The 18,145-nt window shown below is 42.2% G+C and overlaps 1 protein-coding gene across 8 annotated transcripts in view; it reads left to right on the top strand.

Annotated features, from left to right (window-relative positions):
• The window catches only part of TFAP2B (transcription factor AP-2 beta), an 85,469-nt gene that overhangs the window by 23,260 nt on the left and 44,064 nt on the right, over nucleotides 1-18,145 (top strand). For 4 of the 8 annotated variants that reach the window (XM_084623887.1, XM_084623891.1, XM_084623893.1 and 1 more), the window contains 2 exons: nucleotides 1,224-1,365; nucleotides 4,027-4,968. In XM_084623887.1, the coding sequence (XP_084480013.1) occupies nucleotides 1,224-1,365; nucleotides 4,027-4,327 (443 nt within the window). In that variant the 3' untranslated portion in view covers nucleotides 4,328-4,968. Of the gene's footprint in view, nucleotides 1-1,223; nucleotides 1,366-4,026; nucleotides 4,969-5,435; nucleotides 5,943-9,539; nucleotides 9,655-18,145 lie in introns of those variants that run through there. The other 4 variants (XM_084623892.1, XM_084623888.1, XM_084623889.1 and 1 more) reach the window with 3 other exon arrangements.

The following is an 18,145-nucleotide window of genomic DNA, read 5'->3' as shown; positions in this document are numbered from 1 at the left end:
AAAGCAGTGAGGATGGGGTGTCTGCACATAATTTAGTGTGTGTGTGCGCGGGCGGGCGGGGGGTGATGGTGGGGGAAATAACCGTCAGTTGAAATCCTTGCATTTGGCGGGCAGTGTGATTGATCTTTTTGGTGTTTATTGAGAAGGGTTGTGTTTTTTGTTTTGTTTTTTACATGACGTTTTAAAGTAAGTCCTGATCGTTAAAAATAATGTGGTACTAGAATTATTAGACATAGCTGGTTTGCGTGTTAGAAATCTTCCTCGTGGTCCTGCAGGCGGTGCTTTAAAGAGTTTTAATGCTTTATTCTAGAGGGGTTGAGCTGTAATCTGATGGGATCCCCCTAGAGTCTGTTCTCCCCCCCCCTTTCTTCAGCTACTGTGTCTTCTTCTTGTGGTAGAAAGTACATCAGTAGGAGTTTGATGACATGAACCTCTGGAGGGTAGAAACCTGAAACCAGGCAGGCAGAGGAAATGCCAATTAGAATTATAGTTAGAATAATTATTATTTTTCATATGAAAGGTCCCCGTTCATTGGGATTTTTTTTTTTTTGGGTAGGGTGCGGGTAGAATGGGTAGCTTCTGTTGCATTGTGATCAGATCTATGCAAAACTGCACTTTCCATTGGATACAATGCACTTGGCTGCTTTGTTTTCCAGATGTGGCTATAATAATGTATAATATAAACACACCACACACGACATGATATTCTGTGGTAGAGCTTTTGGGCCACTTTTCTGGTATATGAAAATACAAACCTATTCTGCACATTTAAAGGCCGGGTCCATTTACCTATCAGGACGTCTCTTTTGTTTTCGCACCCTGGAAAGTCGAGTTGATCTAGGTATGGAGAACACACTTTCTCTCTGCGCGTGGGACTAGAACCGCTACCAGTGTAAATCGCCAAACTCAACTGAAGTCAATAGAGCTAAGACCATATATGCCATGCGAAGACTCCTTCAACCAAAAACTAGGGATGTGCTCTGCTGAAAGAGACTGACCCAAGAATAATGGGCCCATGGAACGGTCTTGGTCATTGAATTCAGTTGGGGTTGCGCCTCCCCGATGCCAAATTGAGCGGATCTTTTCAAAGTGTGCCCAGCACCTCTGGCAATAGCGTGTTTCAGGTTATTCCAGCGGGCTCCGTTGAACCGCTTTCTGGTCAGCCTCCTCACTAACCCACCCTGCTGGCCTGTGATGACCAAAGGCGGCCCTTCTCTCTGCAGGGGAAGCCGTTCACTTAGCTCGGGATTTTGGATACATCTGTGAAACGGAGTTTCCAGCCAAAGCTGTTTCCGAGTACCTGAACCGACAGCACACGGACCCCAGCGACCTCCACTCCAGGAAGAACATGCTGCTGGCTACCAAGTGAGTAGGAGCGGTGCCCCCCCCCCCCGCCCGCTTTGCTTTCAGGGCTTTGACATTCACTCTCCTCCGCGCGGCCCCCACTCGCTGGCGCTCTGCGGAGCACCCCCGCGGAGCTTCCTCGGACAGGCTTTGCTCTGATCGCCCTCTCTCGAGTTCGTCTCCCTCGCTGCCCCCGGTCCTGGTGTGTGGGGGGGAAGAGGCTGTGCTCTGTGGGTGTTCCTGGCCCTGGGTCTGACTGTATGGACCCGTAACGCTACGTGTCCGTCTGTGCCTATCGTTGTGCTGTGCCCGCGGCTCTGGAGCTGTGTGCGCATGAAACACGCACGGTGGCTCGACTCTTTCTGTCGGTGTGAGCGTGCACGTGTCCCCAGGTTTGTGTATCTTTCTCCTCCCCCCCCCCCTTGCTCCTCCTTCACCTCTTTGGAGTCTCCGTGTTTCTTTCTTTCCTTGTGTATGAGTTTGCAGCTCCCTCTCTTTCCTCTTGTTTGTTTTCGGGTGTGCGTTCCTCTCTCTCTCTATTTGTGTATTTCATGCCTCTCTCTCTGTGTAGGAGTGGCTGGGCCTTGCCTCCACTCCCACTGAAGTCCAAGGAAAAACTCACCTTGACTTCAAGAGCGAGCCGCCTTATCCATCAAATACCCCGACCAAATAATTTGTAATCTCCCCTCCCCAAAATGTGCACCGTTCATCACCTGTAGACTTAAGAAATGTGCAGCTGCAGGGGGGGACCTTGTAAATCTGCCAGTAGATCTAGCTCTCTGGGTCTTTTGCAGGAGCTTTTCTAGTTCGCTTGATTTACTCCTGTCGTTGGCTCTCGGGCCATATGGTTTGGTGTTTCAAGGCCAGCTCAGGTTTTCGGTGGTGAGCTCTGGGTGTGGCCCCTGTGTTAACTCTCTCGCAGGCGAGACCCAAACTATTTAGTGCTCTAGGACGTCGCTTGCTCCGTTGACAGCGCAATTTAAAGAAATATATGGAGGGGTGGAAAATCGTTTACTCAAATTTGTCCAGATGTTTTTTTTAGACGTGATTGGAATTTGATTGCCCTTTTCCGCAGGGTCAAAAGATATTACTGTCCCAGAACTTTAACTGCTCGCAGACCCTGCCTTGCTCTTTGAAGCTTTGAAGGGTTTGACTCATTACCGTTTGCTCTGCAAACTCAAAGTTTCCTCTTTTGCACTTTCCTAGTGGATAAGACTTTTATCTTTCCCCACTCTCTGAACTCTTTAACCCATCGGAAATTTCAGAGGATCACAGACGAACTCTTCTCTCCTTCCTCAGTGTTGCTATTATTTGGGGGGGGGGGATTATCATTTCCCCTCTGAGTTTCTATTTTGCCTGGGATGATGCACCTGTTTAATTGGGGGCCATGTGAGTGGGGCGAAGTATAGCCATAGGAAGCCACCCAATGAAAAGGGAAGGATTCAATTTTCATCCTCCGAGGTGGCAAACGAGCTGTTATGAAGATAAACAAGCACCAAAGGTCAACCCCCCCTCCCCCGTTTTTGAAGCGCTGCCCCCCAAAAGGTGTTTTTTTTGTTCTATTCGGCCAGGCAAGAGCAGAGCAGCAACCAGTCACCGGTATCTATTTATCGCCGTGGGCAAAGGCTGTTGCGTAGGTCTTCACCTACCTTTTGCTGCCCCAGCAAAACTGTACCTGGCGGCTCGCTCGCCCTTGTTGCTCGTGGAGCGCGCGGGGCGGGGGCTCTGCAAATAGCGAGGCAGATTCCAGGAGTGGCACCGGATGCAGTGAGACCTGATTTTAAAAGGAACGAATCGGAGTCAGATGATCATGGGGATTCCCCCACCCCCCATGGTATTATATGAAATACCCCTACCCGGCACAGAATCTGTACAATGCTGCCCCTGTGCAAGACGGCCTGGAAGCATCTAGACTAGAGACTATGACAGAATGTGTGGACGTGACAGGCCAAGATTTTCAAAAGTGATGGGGGGGGGTCTCAGGTTGGGGGTGATAGACTTGAGACACCCTAAAGGGGGCCTGGTGTCCAGAAGGTGAGTGTTCGGAACTCTCAGAAAACAGAGCCACACAAACTCTCTAGTCACTTTTGCAACTCTTGGCTTACATCATTGAACACTCCCCCCGCCCATGGGAAGAGTTCATTCAGGATTCATGGGAAGAGAAAGACCTGACTACATTTGGCATTCAGCAATCCTGCTTAGCAGTCATCCCAATGAGTCATTTACAGGCTATTGGTGGTACTGCATTCACATGAAGGCCAGGTAGTATTCATCTCTGAGAAAATAATAATAATAATAATTAATACCAGGATCAAGCTCTAGATAGAAAGAAAACTGGTATCTATCTACCTATCTATCTATCAGGTTTGAGTTCTGTATCCAACTTCAATACCAATTGTCTGTGGTGCTTTGTTTGAGTCTTTCATTGACTTCAGTAGGCTTTGGGCCAGGCCCTCAGCCTCCTTGCACTCTAGTTCATTTATGTGTAAAATGACTATAGTACATTTTCCTAGCATGTGTGTGGTTGGGGGAAGGTGGGATGAGAGGGGCAGCTGCCTGTCTTAACGCATGTCAGACACCTTGGAAGTCTCAGGCTGTGTACAAAGTGTTAATCAAAGTGAAGTGAAGTGACTCTGACTACTCTGGGCTCTCTCTCTTTCCTTCTCTTTGCTACCCTTGCAGGCAACTTTGTAAAGAATTCACAGATCTCTTGGCCCAGGACAGGACACCCATTGGCAACAGCAGGCCCAGCCCTATTTTGGAACCAGGCATTCAGAGCTGCTTGACTCACTTCAGCCTCATCACCCATGGCTTTGGGGCCCCAGCTATCTGTGCTGCCCTCACAGCCCTCCAAAACTACCTGACTGAAGCTCTCAAAGGCATGGACAAGATGTTCTTGAACAACAACACTGCTAACAGGCACACATCTGGGGAAGGACCAGGTAGTAAAACTGGAGACAAGGAAGAGAAACACAGAAAATGAAAAAAGGAGAAAAATAAATAAATAAAAAAAAGAGAGAGAGAATCTTTTAAAACAAAACAGTTTTAATTTTAGCTTTAAAAATATTGGATTGGGATTTGGAAGAATTATATTAGGTAGGACAAAAATAATAATAAAAAGAAAGACAATAACTTAAGATCAGAGGCGCACAATGGAGCAAGAACAGTGGCTCAATGTCTCTTACACGGAACATTTGAAGACAACCACCAGGATTTTTCCACTTCTGTTCTCACCTTTTTTTAAAATGATTTTTTGAAGGGGGGGGGGAATAAAATAATAATAATAAAAGGAAGAAATGAATAACTTATTGGAAGAAATCAGAGAAACACTTTGGTGTCCGTGCTTTGGTTCTTGTTTGGGCTCAGATGTACAGTCTATCTTATTTTTTAAATCAAACAATGTCCTGTGTCTACACTTGGGAAAACAAACAAACAAAAAATCTTCCAATAATATTATCTGGGACATTTCCACTCCTAGCATCACCACCCCTCACTCCCAACCCTGCCCTCATTTTATCTTGCTCCGGATCTATCTAGACTAGAAAAGGGGCTGGTTTGGGTAGCAAAGGCTACAATATGACTTGCTAATAGAATTGTAAATGTATTAAACTGTTTCTACATTAATTACAGTGTCTACATTAATTACAGTACATTGGGTGTTTCAAGTCATGTTAGCTCAGTCCAGTTAATTAACTCAATTTTGAAAAGGCACCCTCTTTTCCTGGTCTAGACAGACTCTCTGCTTAGATTACCAGCGTTTACAGCTAGATATGTATAATTTGGTATTTAGCATTGATGACAAAACTGCATTGGCTCTTAGGGTGCAAAATTTGAAAATAAGGTCCAGTAAGAGGTTAATGCTGTTTAAAACTCATAATCTTATATTTAAGGTATCCTAATTTCCTCTAAAGGGTTTATATTCCCAACAATGCTAATGTCTCTATATTTAATTTGTTCTAATAGTGTGGGTGTATTGAGAGAGATCTAGCAAAAAAAAAAAAATTTAAAAAAAGAAGTGCTAGTAACAAAAATTGAGTATGTAATTCCTTCTCAGGAGTATGCACTATTTTATTTTCTTCTGTTTCCCAAAGCTTTGCCCGCTTGGCTTATGAGCTTCTTCAAAGAGGACTAGAGCTCCCTACACAATATATCAGGTACAGAGAAAAATAATCCACAATTCTAATACTTTTTGTCTTCTTAAATCAAAGCCAGTGGTTTCAGAATTCTGCAGGTGTCCTTCTTTAAAGAAGCTCAAAGGGAATAATTGAAACCAGATTAAAAATAACTGAAATCGAGATGTAATGTTGAGAAGAAGGATACCGTTTTGTCGAAGGGTTGTTGCAAACACTTGTTTGGGCATTAGTGTTTGATACACCGAGTGAAAGGAGTTGCTAAATGCAATGGTGTGGGTGCCTGCTAGGGGAGGGGTGGGATTTCAGGCGAATGCCCTAAATGACTATCTCACTCTATTTCTCTCTAGAAAGTTATTAAGATGTTTCTTTTTTCAGAGTAGCAGCCGTGTTAGTCTGTATCTGCAAAAAGAACAGGAGGACTTGTGGCACCTTAGAGACTAACCAATTTATTTGAGCATCAGCTTTCCTGAGCTACATGTATCCTATGAAGTGAGCTGTAGCTCAGGAAAGCTGATGCTCAAATAAATTGGTTAGTCTCTAAGGTGCCACAAGTCCTCCTTTTCTTTAAGATGTTTCTGTGACTCTTGTTTTAGAACAAATTCAGCAGGAGGAAAAAATAACACCGATGTTGTGGGTTTTTTTTTTTTTTTTTTTTGTTTTGCAGTAATTGGGTGCATTACGTGATGGTTTATGACTAATATACATTTTAAAGACATGCCCTTCTATGGCATATATGGAAAATAATACCTATGCTTAAGGAGATGAATTTCAGCTTGGATTGTTCAGTCTTGGAGAATTGTATTTATTCGGTGGGGTAGAGAGATTAATGCATTAAGGAATCCTTTCACTGGGTGAAATCCTGGCTCCATTCAAATTAGTGGCAAAGCTCCCATTGACTTCAATGGGGCCAGGATTTCACCCTCTGTTCCAACTTGAGATAGATGCTGAATTCATTGAGTCTCAGGCAGGTCTGAAATCCCAAAGAGACGAAGGTCAACCCTCTAGACGTGGTCTTTGTTTTCTAAATAACTGCAAGGGGGGAAATGAATTTCGTGTAAAACTATTGCCCCTTTCTCCATTTCCCCAACAACTATTTCTTAAAACAAATCAAAGACCACGCCTTTCGCTTCCCAGACCCATCCTCATTTGCTTGGCTACGAATACCAGACTTCGGAAATACTTACATTTGAGATCCTCTTTGGCTTTCCTACCCTTGCTACTGTTAATATAGAGGATTATCTTCAAGAGAAGAAATTTACCTTGCGTTTCAAACCAGCGACTTGAGCATGCATAAAACAAATCCCACTGACCTTAATTTACAGGATATCCCCATTCTAGCCAATGGGAATATTAACCCTGTAAAATTTAGCCTTAAATAAATCCTAATTTAAATCTCAGCCGACAAACATTATTATCCCCATTCTACAGAAGGGGTAAACGGAGGCTCAGAAAAGTTAAATGTCTTGTCCAAAGGCTCTCAGCAAATCAGAGACAGGATTAGAATCTAGGAGTTTCCAGCTATGGCTGAGAGGCAGAGGCAGGTCACTGCGATCTTTGGTTCTGATTGTTTACACAGCATCTGAACAGCTGGGGCCAAATCCTTCCTAGTAGTTCCCTTGATTTCACCTGTAAGAGAAGTCAGCCTGCTTTAGCCTATGGACATCATAATTCAGCCTACTCGCCACTTCTGTGATGTGGGGGGAAACACTTGAGTGGAAATTAATCCCAATAATATTTCTTTCAAGGCATGTCTCTCTTTTCTGTCAGTTAGAGACAAGTGTGTTTCTGGAAACCAGTCACCAACTATTGCATGCAGCAGAAGCTGGTCCACGTAAAGAGCATTTGCAATGTGCCAGACAGGCATAGCTAAAAACTCTCCAACGCGCAGCAGCAGAAGTGGGTTTATTGAACACAAAAGGCGTTGTTGTACTGAACAAATGGCTACTATTGCTTAATATTTATGAAATGGCTCCCAGAAGCCCCAAACACCACCAGATCCCAATCTGCACAAATAGATATAAAGATATAAAGTTCCTGCCCCAAGGAGTCTACAGTTCAGCTTCTCTATCTTGTAGTATATCTGAAAAGTGTATGCCATTTGCAATTAATCTCGGAGCAGATACATTATAAACACACTATAAGAGCCCGATCTCGCTTTCGCTGAAATCAATGGTAAAACTCCCTTTGAGTTTGGTGGGAGCAGGCTCAGTCCCGTAAGATTTGATCCAAACCCAGTGAAGGCAACAGGAGTTTAATTCAACAGATTTAAACATCTCGATGGGGTAGAAAGAGCCTGCAACAACCTGCTCTTTCTTTTCTCGGGCAAACAACCCATTGATTTCAGTGGAATATTTCCCCGCCCCCTCATCCCAGTAATGAGAGAAAGCTCGTGGACATTTCTAAATTGCAAAAACATGGCATGGGTTTAAAACCTAATTGATTTCCCCATAATCTAATATTTGGCAACTGGTAGCAGGCGTCCATTACTGATTATTATAACTTTGTTGAACAATCTATCCCTCTAAACACATAATTCAGCCTCCTGCTCTCAAAATATCACGAAAGTATAACTTAATTGCAAGGCATTACCCAGTCTTTTTGCACTTCCCCAGACTAGGCACCTTTGACGTTTATCTGATAATTGAGTTATTAAAAGATTTGGTTTCCTCGGGATCATAAATCAATAAACAGGAGGAGTAACATGGCAGCTTTGCTTTTAACTCAAGGGCAACGTTTAAGGAGAGACCTTGAAAAGTTTGTTTTCAAACCAAACAGGTGGGTTACTGTAAATTTAATTTCACCCTTAAACAATTTGTTTAATATATATACATGTGTATCCCAGGTTGAGCAACTCAGCTCCTGTGCTGTCTGCAGCTTTTCTGATAAGCCACTTTGTTATTAACACGAGATAGAAAAGAATCCAGAGTCTAGTTTATGTCACATAGGTCATTTCTAGGGACCCCCTAAGGATGGGGAGAAAACCTGGATATTTAATTAATATTGGGCCATATCATGTCACCAAAAGTCTCTATTGAACCCAAAGCTGATAGCGCAATAGGGTCCATGACCAGAGATTAGTCAGGCAATTAAATGTACCTGTGTATCTATATAATTACCGTCTTGTAGCTTGAACAAGTTCTATAACAAATACCTTGAGCTTGGTTTTTTTTTTTAGTTCTGAAGCCCTGAAATATGCCCACGAATTTGAAAACGACAGAGCTGTAAAGATTAAAAGTTACCCTGCTAATGTTTTCTGAAAAGCTTTTCTTAGATTCTTGTTTTGCACCATTTTAATCTTTTGTTAATTGGGGAAAAAAACAATTAGCTTACTTCGATCCAGTAATGCGCCTTTCGGGTCCTGAAGATCGCCAGAGCTACTGGAAAAGTAGTTTTCTGTTATCCAACAATATACCCCTTTTGACTTAAAGGAGACTAATTTTTTTTTCTATTTCCTTATACCAATCTAAAAGAAAACATTTTAAAAAATACATTTTAGAAATATCTGACAGTACAAAAGAGCCTAAGTATATCTACGTGTTATAATAATAATAATAAAACCCACAAACAAAAATAGCTATAAAAATGAACATAAAAACTGAAAAAGTGGGAAGTGATACCACCACCCTTCTTATGCCAAAATTGATGCCTTTCTGGATCACCTTGAATAGTGAGAAATATCAGCTGAGCGACTCTTCCTAAAAAGAAATGCGGAGAGGCATTCAATGTTAAGTTTGTACATATTTATTTATGCTTAATTTAACGGGAATGTGTAAATATGGCGAGCAAGTAGTTTTGAGTTATTTATCTGTGAATCTATACCTCTGTGAATGGGTGGGGGGATTTAAAAACAAAAAAAGAAAAAAAGAAAAAAGAGAAAAAAAAGAAAGAAAAAAAACCCGCTTGACACTAGATAGTATCCTATCTGATTTTTTTTTTCTGTTCTTTATAGACAAGCTGTTATGGTAATGGGTAGAAATTGGTTTCTTGTCCAGTGATGACCTGATTTACATAAATAATAAGAAGAATAAAAATGGTTGTGTTTTGTTGTATTTTCCTCTTCAGTTTTTTTGAATGTTGGTGCTGCTTCAGTTCTGCAGACGGATTTACTTATAACGCCAAGAAGTCTTTATTTTCCCAATCTGGGCTTTGGGAAAATTAGGATATGTCTCTACATTTAAAAAAAAAATACAATAAATATTGCTTCTCAGAAATGTTGGCATTTTATTTCTGTCTGATTCAGAGGTGTCTATAATTTTGACATCCTTTCCTCCTCTTTCTAAACAGACATAATAAACCTCATGCCATGTGAACGTGATCTTTTGTTTAATGTTGCCTGTACTAGCTAGATTAGTGATACATCTTCTCAGATCCAAGTAGGAGCTAGTAAAACAAAGTCCTCTGTATTATTATAACAGGAAACATTTTGTCCGAGATCCCCACTGCTGTATCACTGTCCCCATCCCAGTTATATGTGTGGGGATCGATGGATAGATATTTCTGCTCTATTTGTATGTTCAATGGATCAAGCTTGGTGTTGATATTTACAAGGTAGGATTAGCTTCACCCTCCTTTTGTATAACTGCAGCACCAGGAATGAGATCATAGCAAAAAGAATGCCCAAGCAGCCCTTTTTTTGTGTTGGAAGCGACACTTATAAGGAACATAGGGACAGATCCTGATTTCATTTGCACCAATATAAATCTGGAGTGACACTGGAATGACTCCGGATTTAAACTGAGGGTAAATGTTTTAAATGAGATCAGAACACTGTTCAATGCAAATTAGAAATGGGAAAACTACCAGTTTAGCCCCTGCCAATGCCATCAGCCTTTGTCCGGACCCTCCCCTCTTAGAACTAATATAGGCATGTGTTTAGACAAATATGGAACATTGAGGGTCCAAGAAATCTGGATAATTAGTGGCCTATTTGTGCCAGCTTAGACTGAATGCACATCCTAGCTGGTTTTATTTTCCTGTTAGTGAAAGGCAGGGGGATGTCAGGGGTTGGTTGGAAGTTTTTTTGCTTTACATTTCTATAGAGCAACACAACCAACACAAATTCCCACCCATTTGACTCCACGAATAGAAATAATTTATTACACAAGATAAGAAAAAAAACCCCAAGTCTGTTTTATGAAGAAGAATTCTAGGCGCCGTTTGCAGCAGCCAGACGAGGGCTGGAGTCAATTGTGACCTACTTTCGCCTCTATGGGAAAGGCTCACCCGTATTATAAAAATGCGCACATAGCAAGTATTTTGAAGATCCATGTACAGTGGGTGAAGCAATATAGCCCCAAACTAAAGCTGGAAAGAAAACACAAGGGGAACAGCGAGTCTGAGAGTCTTAATCCTGGCAATTAACGCCACTGTAGGCGGGCCGGGACCCATCTACTGCTTGCAATGGTTAATAAAAACAACCACAAAATCTATTAAAAACCATCTAGAGGGTTTTCTCCAGCCCTGGACAGGAAGAGGATTAATGATTTTCCGTGGAATTGCTCAGATAAAGTTAGACACGTTTATTTCCAAAGCGTTTTCTATTGCCCATATGTTTTGCATGAAATATTCAAAACAGGGCTAGCAGGCCCACGGACTCCTACCGAAAGGTGGGGGGATGCGAGGGGAGAGGAGCAGGAAGTTTCTCTGTTACCCTGCAACAATGACGTAACAAGTATTTGGTAACGAGCCAGGATAACTCACCATCCCTTTGGCTTGATTCTACCTGCCGTTAAAACACCCTAACAGGGGGCTGGGAAGTTTCCCAGGATATCAATGACAGACGGGCGTTTGCACTGAAACGGCAGGATCGGGCTCTGTAACGTTGCTGTAATCGCAGTTTCATTAAGATTTATCATGATTAATTAATGAATTAGTTAGTTAAGTAAATTCGGGACGTGTTCTGGAAATGCAATAGCGCGAAGCAAAACAATCCTAGGGATCAGTCCTGCTCTCATCGCGCTTCTTCCAGGGGCTTCAATCCATCCGGATCAGGCCCCGGATATCTATCTATCTATCTATCTATCTATCCCTATAAACTAAGATTAAAAATACACACCACCACCATTAAAGTGTCGCTGTAAAACTTCCTACCACGCTGTTCTTTTATAATCTGCTCTCTCAGTCATGGCCGGGGAGGCCCTTTTCCTTTTTCTGTCTAGCCTCACTCTCTGTTCTAAACTCTTGCTAGCTCTATTTTCTATTACACAACTTCACATTGATTTATAGAGTCGTAAACATCAGTTTTGTCTTTCATACCTTTGGGGTGAACTCCTTTTTGGCCCACCTAAACAGAGTGCCCCACATTTATACCAGATCTCATAAATATCATCTCCGCTGTCCCTGTGATGAAAGTAGTCAAACGTCTGTCCAGCCTACAAATCTATTCATTGAACTCTCTCTCTCTGTCTCTCTCTCATTAACAGAGAGAGAGAGAGATGGATACATATGTGTAGAATTCAGGACATTTCAGACCACATTGTTTCAAATAAATACACTTTCTTTGTTGTTCCTCCTCCAAATTCTGCATTATACACATGCAAAATCACCCCATCAGAAACAAACAAGCGTCATGAAGAAGTAGAGAAGCAGTTTATTTTGCCCTTCCTTTTGAAACTCTTAGCTTCAGACTTCATTGTTAAAAGGGAAAGTGACTGCAAATATTGCTCTGCCATGTGCAGCAGAGTTTTCTTTATTTACATATGTACCCGAGGCAGAAGCTGCTAAATGTAATGCTGCACTAAGTAAATGATAACACTTCTGACGCCTTTCATGTCTTCAAATTTCATATGAAACACACACACACACGATTATGGGCCTGTTCCAGCTCCCATTTGAACCAATGGCAAAGTTCCCTTTGATTTCGATGGGAGCAGGATGGTCCCTCTATTTGTCAATGTCATCTCTTGAGTGTCACATATAAAATCCTTCTGTTGATCATCAACTAAGGGTGACCATTTCTTAATACGATACGGGCTAAAAACGCAGTAGAAGGCACTCATTACAGAATGGACTTTGTAGTTGCCACTCAGTTTCTCTATAAAATGGCATTGGATGTCATTATTTTTGCTCCCCCAAATTCTCAGAGTGAAGCATTTCACACTTGCACTGATGCGTTTATATTCCCACCAAGAGAGATCAAATAGACACTGTCAACTATATCCATTAATTTAAAGAAGGGAATTACATTCTTTACAAGACTTGAAAAAGCAACCACGAAAAGTAAATTAAACAACGTCTTATCTGTGGTGTTGAGTGATGTATGCAGGTTTACCTTTGTTGCCTTCAAAGATAGCAATATGTCGAGTGCACGATTGGGAATCAATTCTGAACTATATTATAATATCATAATTTATTGCTATTATTCTTTATTACTGATATATTTTCAGATACAGGAGCAGACAAATGCCCAATATAAGGGGACACTTAATCTAGTGTCTGAGTGTTTTGATATTTCCTTATGAGTGTACATCAAAGTCAGGTATTCAGACTGACAAAGAGCATCAGTTACTTTCGCAGTTGTATTTGGAAGTATTGCCTCGGTTAAAATTATAGCATGAGTACAGTGTGTGTTTGTGTTTGTGTGTGCGTGTGTCGGGGGGAGGGGGTGTTTTACAGGAGGGAGTGCGAGTTTTACAGGAGCAAGGACTGTCGTTCCGGGTTCAAAATAGGCTAAAAGCAGAGAGCAACAATTAGGATGAGAATCGTCATTGATCTCGCTTTGACTCGGATGTTTCTGTTTGATTCCAGAGTTCGTTCTGTTTAGGTGGTGGGAAAGGAGCATGCCCAGCTGTGTATTAAAGATGGTAGAATAATGATACAATTATAATGGAAGTGGGGGAGGGGGGAGACAAATTGCCTGATAAAACAAAGCTAACTTTTAGCAAAGGGTGCCCGGCCCACGTCCTTCATGTAAATAGGCTGGTTTAACATCAGTTTACTATTTATAATTGGAACCATATAAGTAAGAGGAAAAAAAGAGAAATGCTCTAAAATGATTATTTATGTATTATAAACATTGACTTTTGATGATGCAATTTTTCAGACCATTTTTGGTGCATGATGTGCGTAGTCATAATAAACAGATTTTAAATTGCTTGTGACATTATCTAGCTAGCTAATGTGCATGTATATTTATATACGAACGTATATACTCAAACATATAAATGGAGGGAAACTCAGATTGGTCCAGTCAAATTAATTCACACCCCTTTGGTTATACAAAACCCAAATATTCAAGTGAAGTCTGCAGGTTCTATCCCTTCACTGGTGTTTGTGGGCAGATGGAATGTGCTGCCCTCTCTTTTAAGTTTTGAAAGTTTGTTTAGCCCTTAACTTTCCGGGATACCCTCCCAGCGACATCAGACACCCTAAACGAAACAAGCACCGACCTCTAGGCTGTATGTTGTAAGCACCGCTCCTCTCTCCCCCCCGCCCCACCCCGCAGCCGCCCGTAGCGTGTGGAAATCAGGATTTGCTTCCAAAGTTTGGAGATTAGAAGAATAACAAAGGCTGGGGTCGGGTTGCTCGACCTCCCCTTCTGTTTGAAATATGTTCTAATGATTTCGGGGAAGTAACAGTCCCGATCTCTGCTAGGGCGTAATTCTAACGCCATTTATGTGTGATAAGGGGATGCTTTTTCTGTAGCAAGAGATAAGTAATGGTTCCGTGGGTCTGTGTATCTACGTGTATTATTGACCTGTGGGGAGTATTTTACTGCTACTTGTCTTTTCCAGAGCAGAAAATGAAGTCTAGAGAGTTATTTTCTCACTTCTGGGTTAGTCTCTTTATTTCTGTTTATACCAAATAGGTGGCCACCTTCCATGCGTTTTGCTAGAGTCATTCTTAGTTTCCTTCATGTGCCCGCGGTCCTTGAACATCTATGGGATGCCATAATCTGCGGTACAATCTTTGAGCCAGGTGCTCTCCCACTCAGCTGGAAGCTGGGGGGGGGGTAGGCTATAACAGTGCTATTCAATAAGAGAGTTCTTGTCTACTGCAAACTCACATCTGTGTCACTGTACAGTACATCCCTTCAGTATTGCAGTTAGGGTTTGGGATTTTGTATCCAGCAACTTCAAACTGGAGGGGAGGGACAACGTATTCTGTGGCCATGGGGTGGGGTAGGTATTGCTATAGAAAACGTGTAGCCAATCAGTGAAACGTGTCCATTGGGCCCGATCCTACACCCAGTGCAGTGAATGCCAAAGCTGCCGCTGTCTCCAGTGATGGCCCTGTTTGGATACAGGGAATCGCCTTTTAGAGTGAAAGCCCCAAGGGATCTGCACACACTGCCATTGCGGGGGACAGGGCAGCTCTGCTTCTAGCAAAGTTGCTGTTTGAAACAAATGGGTTTGCTCTAAGGAGGCCTCTAATTTCCGCCCTCCCTCTGTCTAGAATCACAGAATGTCAGGGTTGGAAGGAGGTCAGCTCGTCCAACCCCCTGCTCAAAGCAGGACCAGTCCCCAGCTAAATCAGGACCAACAACTAAATCAGTGTCATCTAGCTCCGGCTCTTTCCTACCCTTAGCCGTCTTTTTAAACTCTCCCACTGTTTGACGTTCAGAATCATATTTGCAAATCGCTCCTTATATACATTATTTAGCAAGGTGATAACTAGGTTGTCCTGCCCGCTTCCCTCCCCATTTCCCTTTCCATACCCCCCCACCCCCCCCGCATTCTGTCAAGCAATAGGCTGTAAAATAGTTACCCAGACCAGCAGACAGGCAAGTGCCGTTTGAGAGTAATTTCTGCCCCGAGCGTTTCGCCAGGGGCCAAGCAAGCGTGCTCTCTAACTGATCAACCTGGATATTTCATTATTCATTAATTTACTGTTTAACCAAATCCCACTCATTATCAGAGGCAACGCTTGGCGGAGCCCAGTGAACAGTAGCAGTTGGTGTCAGGCGTGGAGAATTGGCCCATTTGATCCTGGGCTGTTTTATTATTCAACACCACTGGCTGAGAAAAAGGCCCATGAATAATAAAGAGCCAAAGCGTGTTTGAACTGAGAAGCATGACACAGCCTTACAAAACAGCAGTTAGAAAATTAAAGGCAAGGTGGCCCAGGCTTTGTTTTTTTTTTATTCTGGCTGTGGACCCAGACATTTAGAGCCTACATTGTTTTATAATAAAATACAATAAGAACAGCAACAATAATAAATGATTATTACCAACAATAACATACATTATCGTGATCTCACTAGTGTGTTCCCTTCTGATTCCAATTTTGCCTCGCTGGCAGACCTAGGACTTCGATTTTGGGTCGTGATCCTGCAACCACATATACACCAGCAGACCCCAGCAGTTTCATAGGATTAGGCTAAGCCCAGGTTTTCAAAAGTTGCTAGAGAATGGGGGTGCTTCCATTTTGAGGGTGGCCAACTCCTGATAGCTGACGGGGGGCCTGACTTTGAATGGTTGGACACTTTGCACTTCTGAAAACAAAAACAAAAACAAAAACCAGGCTCCTTTCAGATGTCTGATACATGGGATTCCCCAACATGGAGGCACTAAACATCACTAGTCACTTTTGAAAATTTAGATGGAAAGGGTTTCTTGCATAAGAAAGGGTTACAAGGTCAAAGAGAAAAGGAGGACTTGTGGCACCTTAGAGACTAACAAATTTATTTGAGCATAAGCTTTCGTGAGCTATGGCTCACTTCATCGGATGAGTTTTGTCTGAAGCCAGAATGCTGGAGCGGGTGATTTAATACTTGCAACTGAAATATTCACAAGAGCAAGCCTGGAATTACCACAACAAAAACAAGTAACCAACACAAACCACCCCAAAGCCGTTTAAAATAGAAGAATATCAAGTTTTGTGATGAGGATACTCAAATATTCCCTTTGGTCATTCTACAATAATGACTCTCTTTGGTACTTCTACACTGGTATAATTCCACTGAAATCAACAAGGTAACAGCAGGGTGAATCTGGCTCTCTTTCTGCTGACCCCTGCTGTTGACTTTGCTAGGCACACCACTCCTGGCCCTTCCCCCTTGTGATATCACTTTTGGCTCCAGCACTGGTTGAAGGTCCTGGCTGGGATGTAGGAGGACAGGATCTTTCACTACTCTTCTTGCCCCTCCTCCATGCATAGAGCAGGGATTCAGGAGGTAGGATGATTGGCTGTGGAGTGGTAATTGCAGGAACCAGTGTATGTTATCATCACATATTAGTCCTGGTCAGGATCAACAAAGACATCCTAACTGATTTAGGTTTGGTTGATTTGGCTCAATTGGCTATTTAATAAAACAGTGGCTAATTTTACCCCGCACCACATGTCTCTCTTTATTTGTGGCCTGGCATCCAGTAAAGGCATCTCTGAATAGGCCATGTGTCTCCTATTGTGGCAACAGGCATATAGCCATAGACTGGGCCAAATCCTACAGTCTATTCTCAAGCAGAACTACTATGAATTTCAATAGGATTTCTATTTGAATAAGGACTGATGGATCCAGCCCACTGCAAGGAACAAGTTGTAGAAATATTCTAAATTTAGAAATATAAAATAATAAATATCACTGCAGCAAAAGTTGTTTGGGTAAAAGTAGCATTTTATTTTTTTCCCGATGCTACTTGACAGAGATCAGAGGGTCCATTTGAATAAGCAACTGGAAGTTTGTCTATTTATCCAGAGCTTTGCTTATCTCTCTGAATCAAAATTTGTGTAGAAATCTCTCAAGAGCAGGAAGTCTTGCCAGATTTCAGGGGCTTCTACTTCCAGTGTGGAAGCTGGAAGAGCAAAGGAACAGGAAAACTGGGGGTGGAAGGAGCTTAAAGAACTGCAAAAAGAATATAAATAAATAAACAAATAAATAAATGGTTCAGATCAAACTTAATTCTAAGCAGGGGTGAAAATTCAATGGTGTGTTTGTGCATAGCTCCTATTTTTCTGATTTGGTTCTTTCTATTCATAATATTCAATATCACTGTGCAGGTTCATGGATTTCAATGTCATCAGTGCAGATATCCCTTCTTCTGACTTTTGGCCTAGACCGTAATCAGGTCTAATGTCCCAGAGATCAGCCTGCTGGTGTTGAATTTTGCCAGAAAAAGTTTTGTAGGACCAGGACAAATTGCCATTGAAATTAACAGAAGCTATCTGGGCCCAAGGCCTTCCAACAGCAAAATTGTGGGCTCAACAAAGGGAAGAGATAGTCTCTTGGATAGTCTTATGGTTATGATCAAGGTGCTGGACTGGGACTAAGAAGATCAGGATTCAATTCCCCCCTCCACCACAAACCTCCCGTGTGATTTGGGGCAAATCATGCTCTCTCTGTGGCCAGGTTCCTCATCTATGAAATGGGAAAAACAATACTTCTTTTCCCCAAAGGCATATTGTGCTCAAGAACTCATTAATGGTTGTGAGGGGCTCATGCACTGTGTGGTGATAAGGGGTCCTTTCCCCTAACCTTTGTCTGTCTTGTCTCTTTAGTTTGTTAGTTCTTCAGGGAGGGGACTGTCTTACTGTGTTTGTATAGCACCTAGCATACTGGACCCCTGATCTTGGTTAGTTGCCATCATACTGAAATTATTATTTTATTATAATTAATATTACTAGCAGTATCTAAGTGCTGATAGTAGAATCTAGCAGGATAGGAAGGTAACACACCCCAGGGGGTATTTTGCTGTGAGGGAGGCATTGCCTGGGGACAGTCACCTTCCATG

Source organism: Lepidochelys olivacea, assembly GCF_965140295.1.
Source record: "Lepidochelys olivacea isolate rLepOli2 genome assembly, chromosome: 3".
Classification (NCBI taxonomy): domain Eukaryota; kingdom Metazoa; phylum Chordata; order Testudines; family Cheloniidae; genus Lepidochelys; species Lepidochelys olivacea.
The sequence above is the reverse complement of the archived record's forward strand: the minus strand, read 5'-3'. Positions and strand labels throughout refer to the sequence as shown.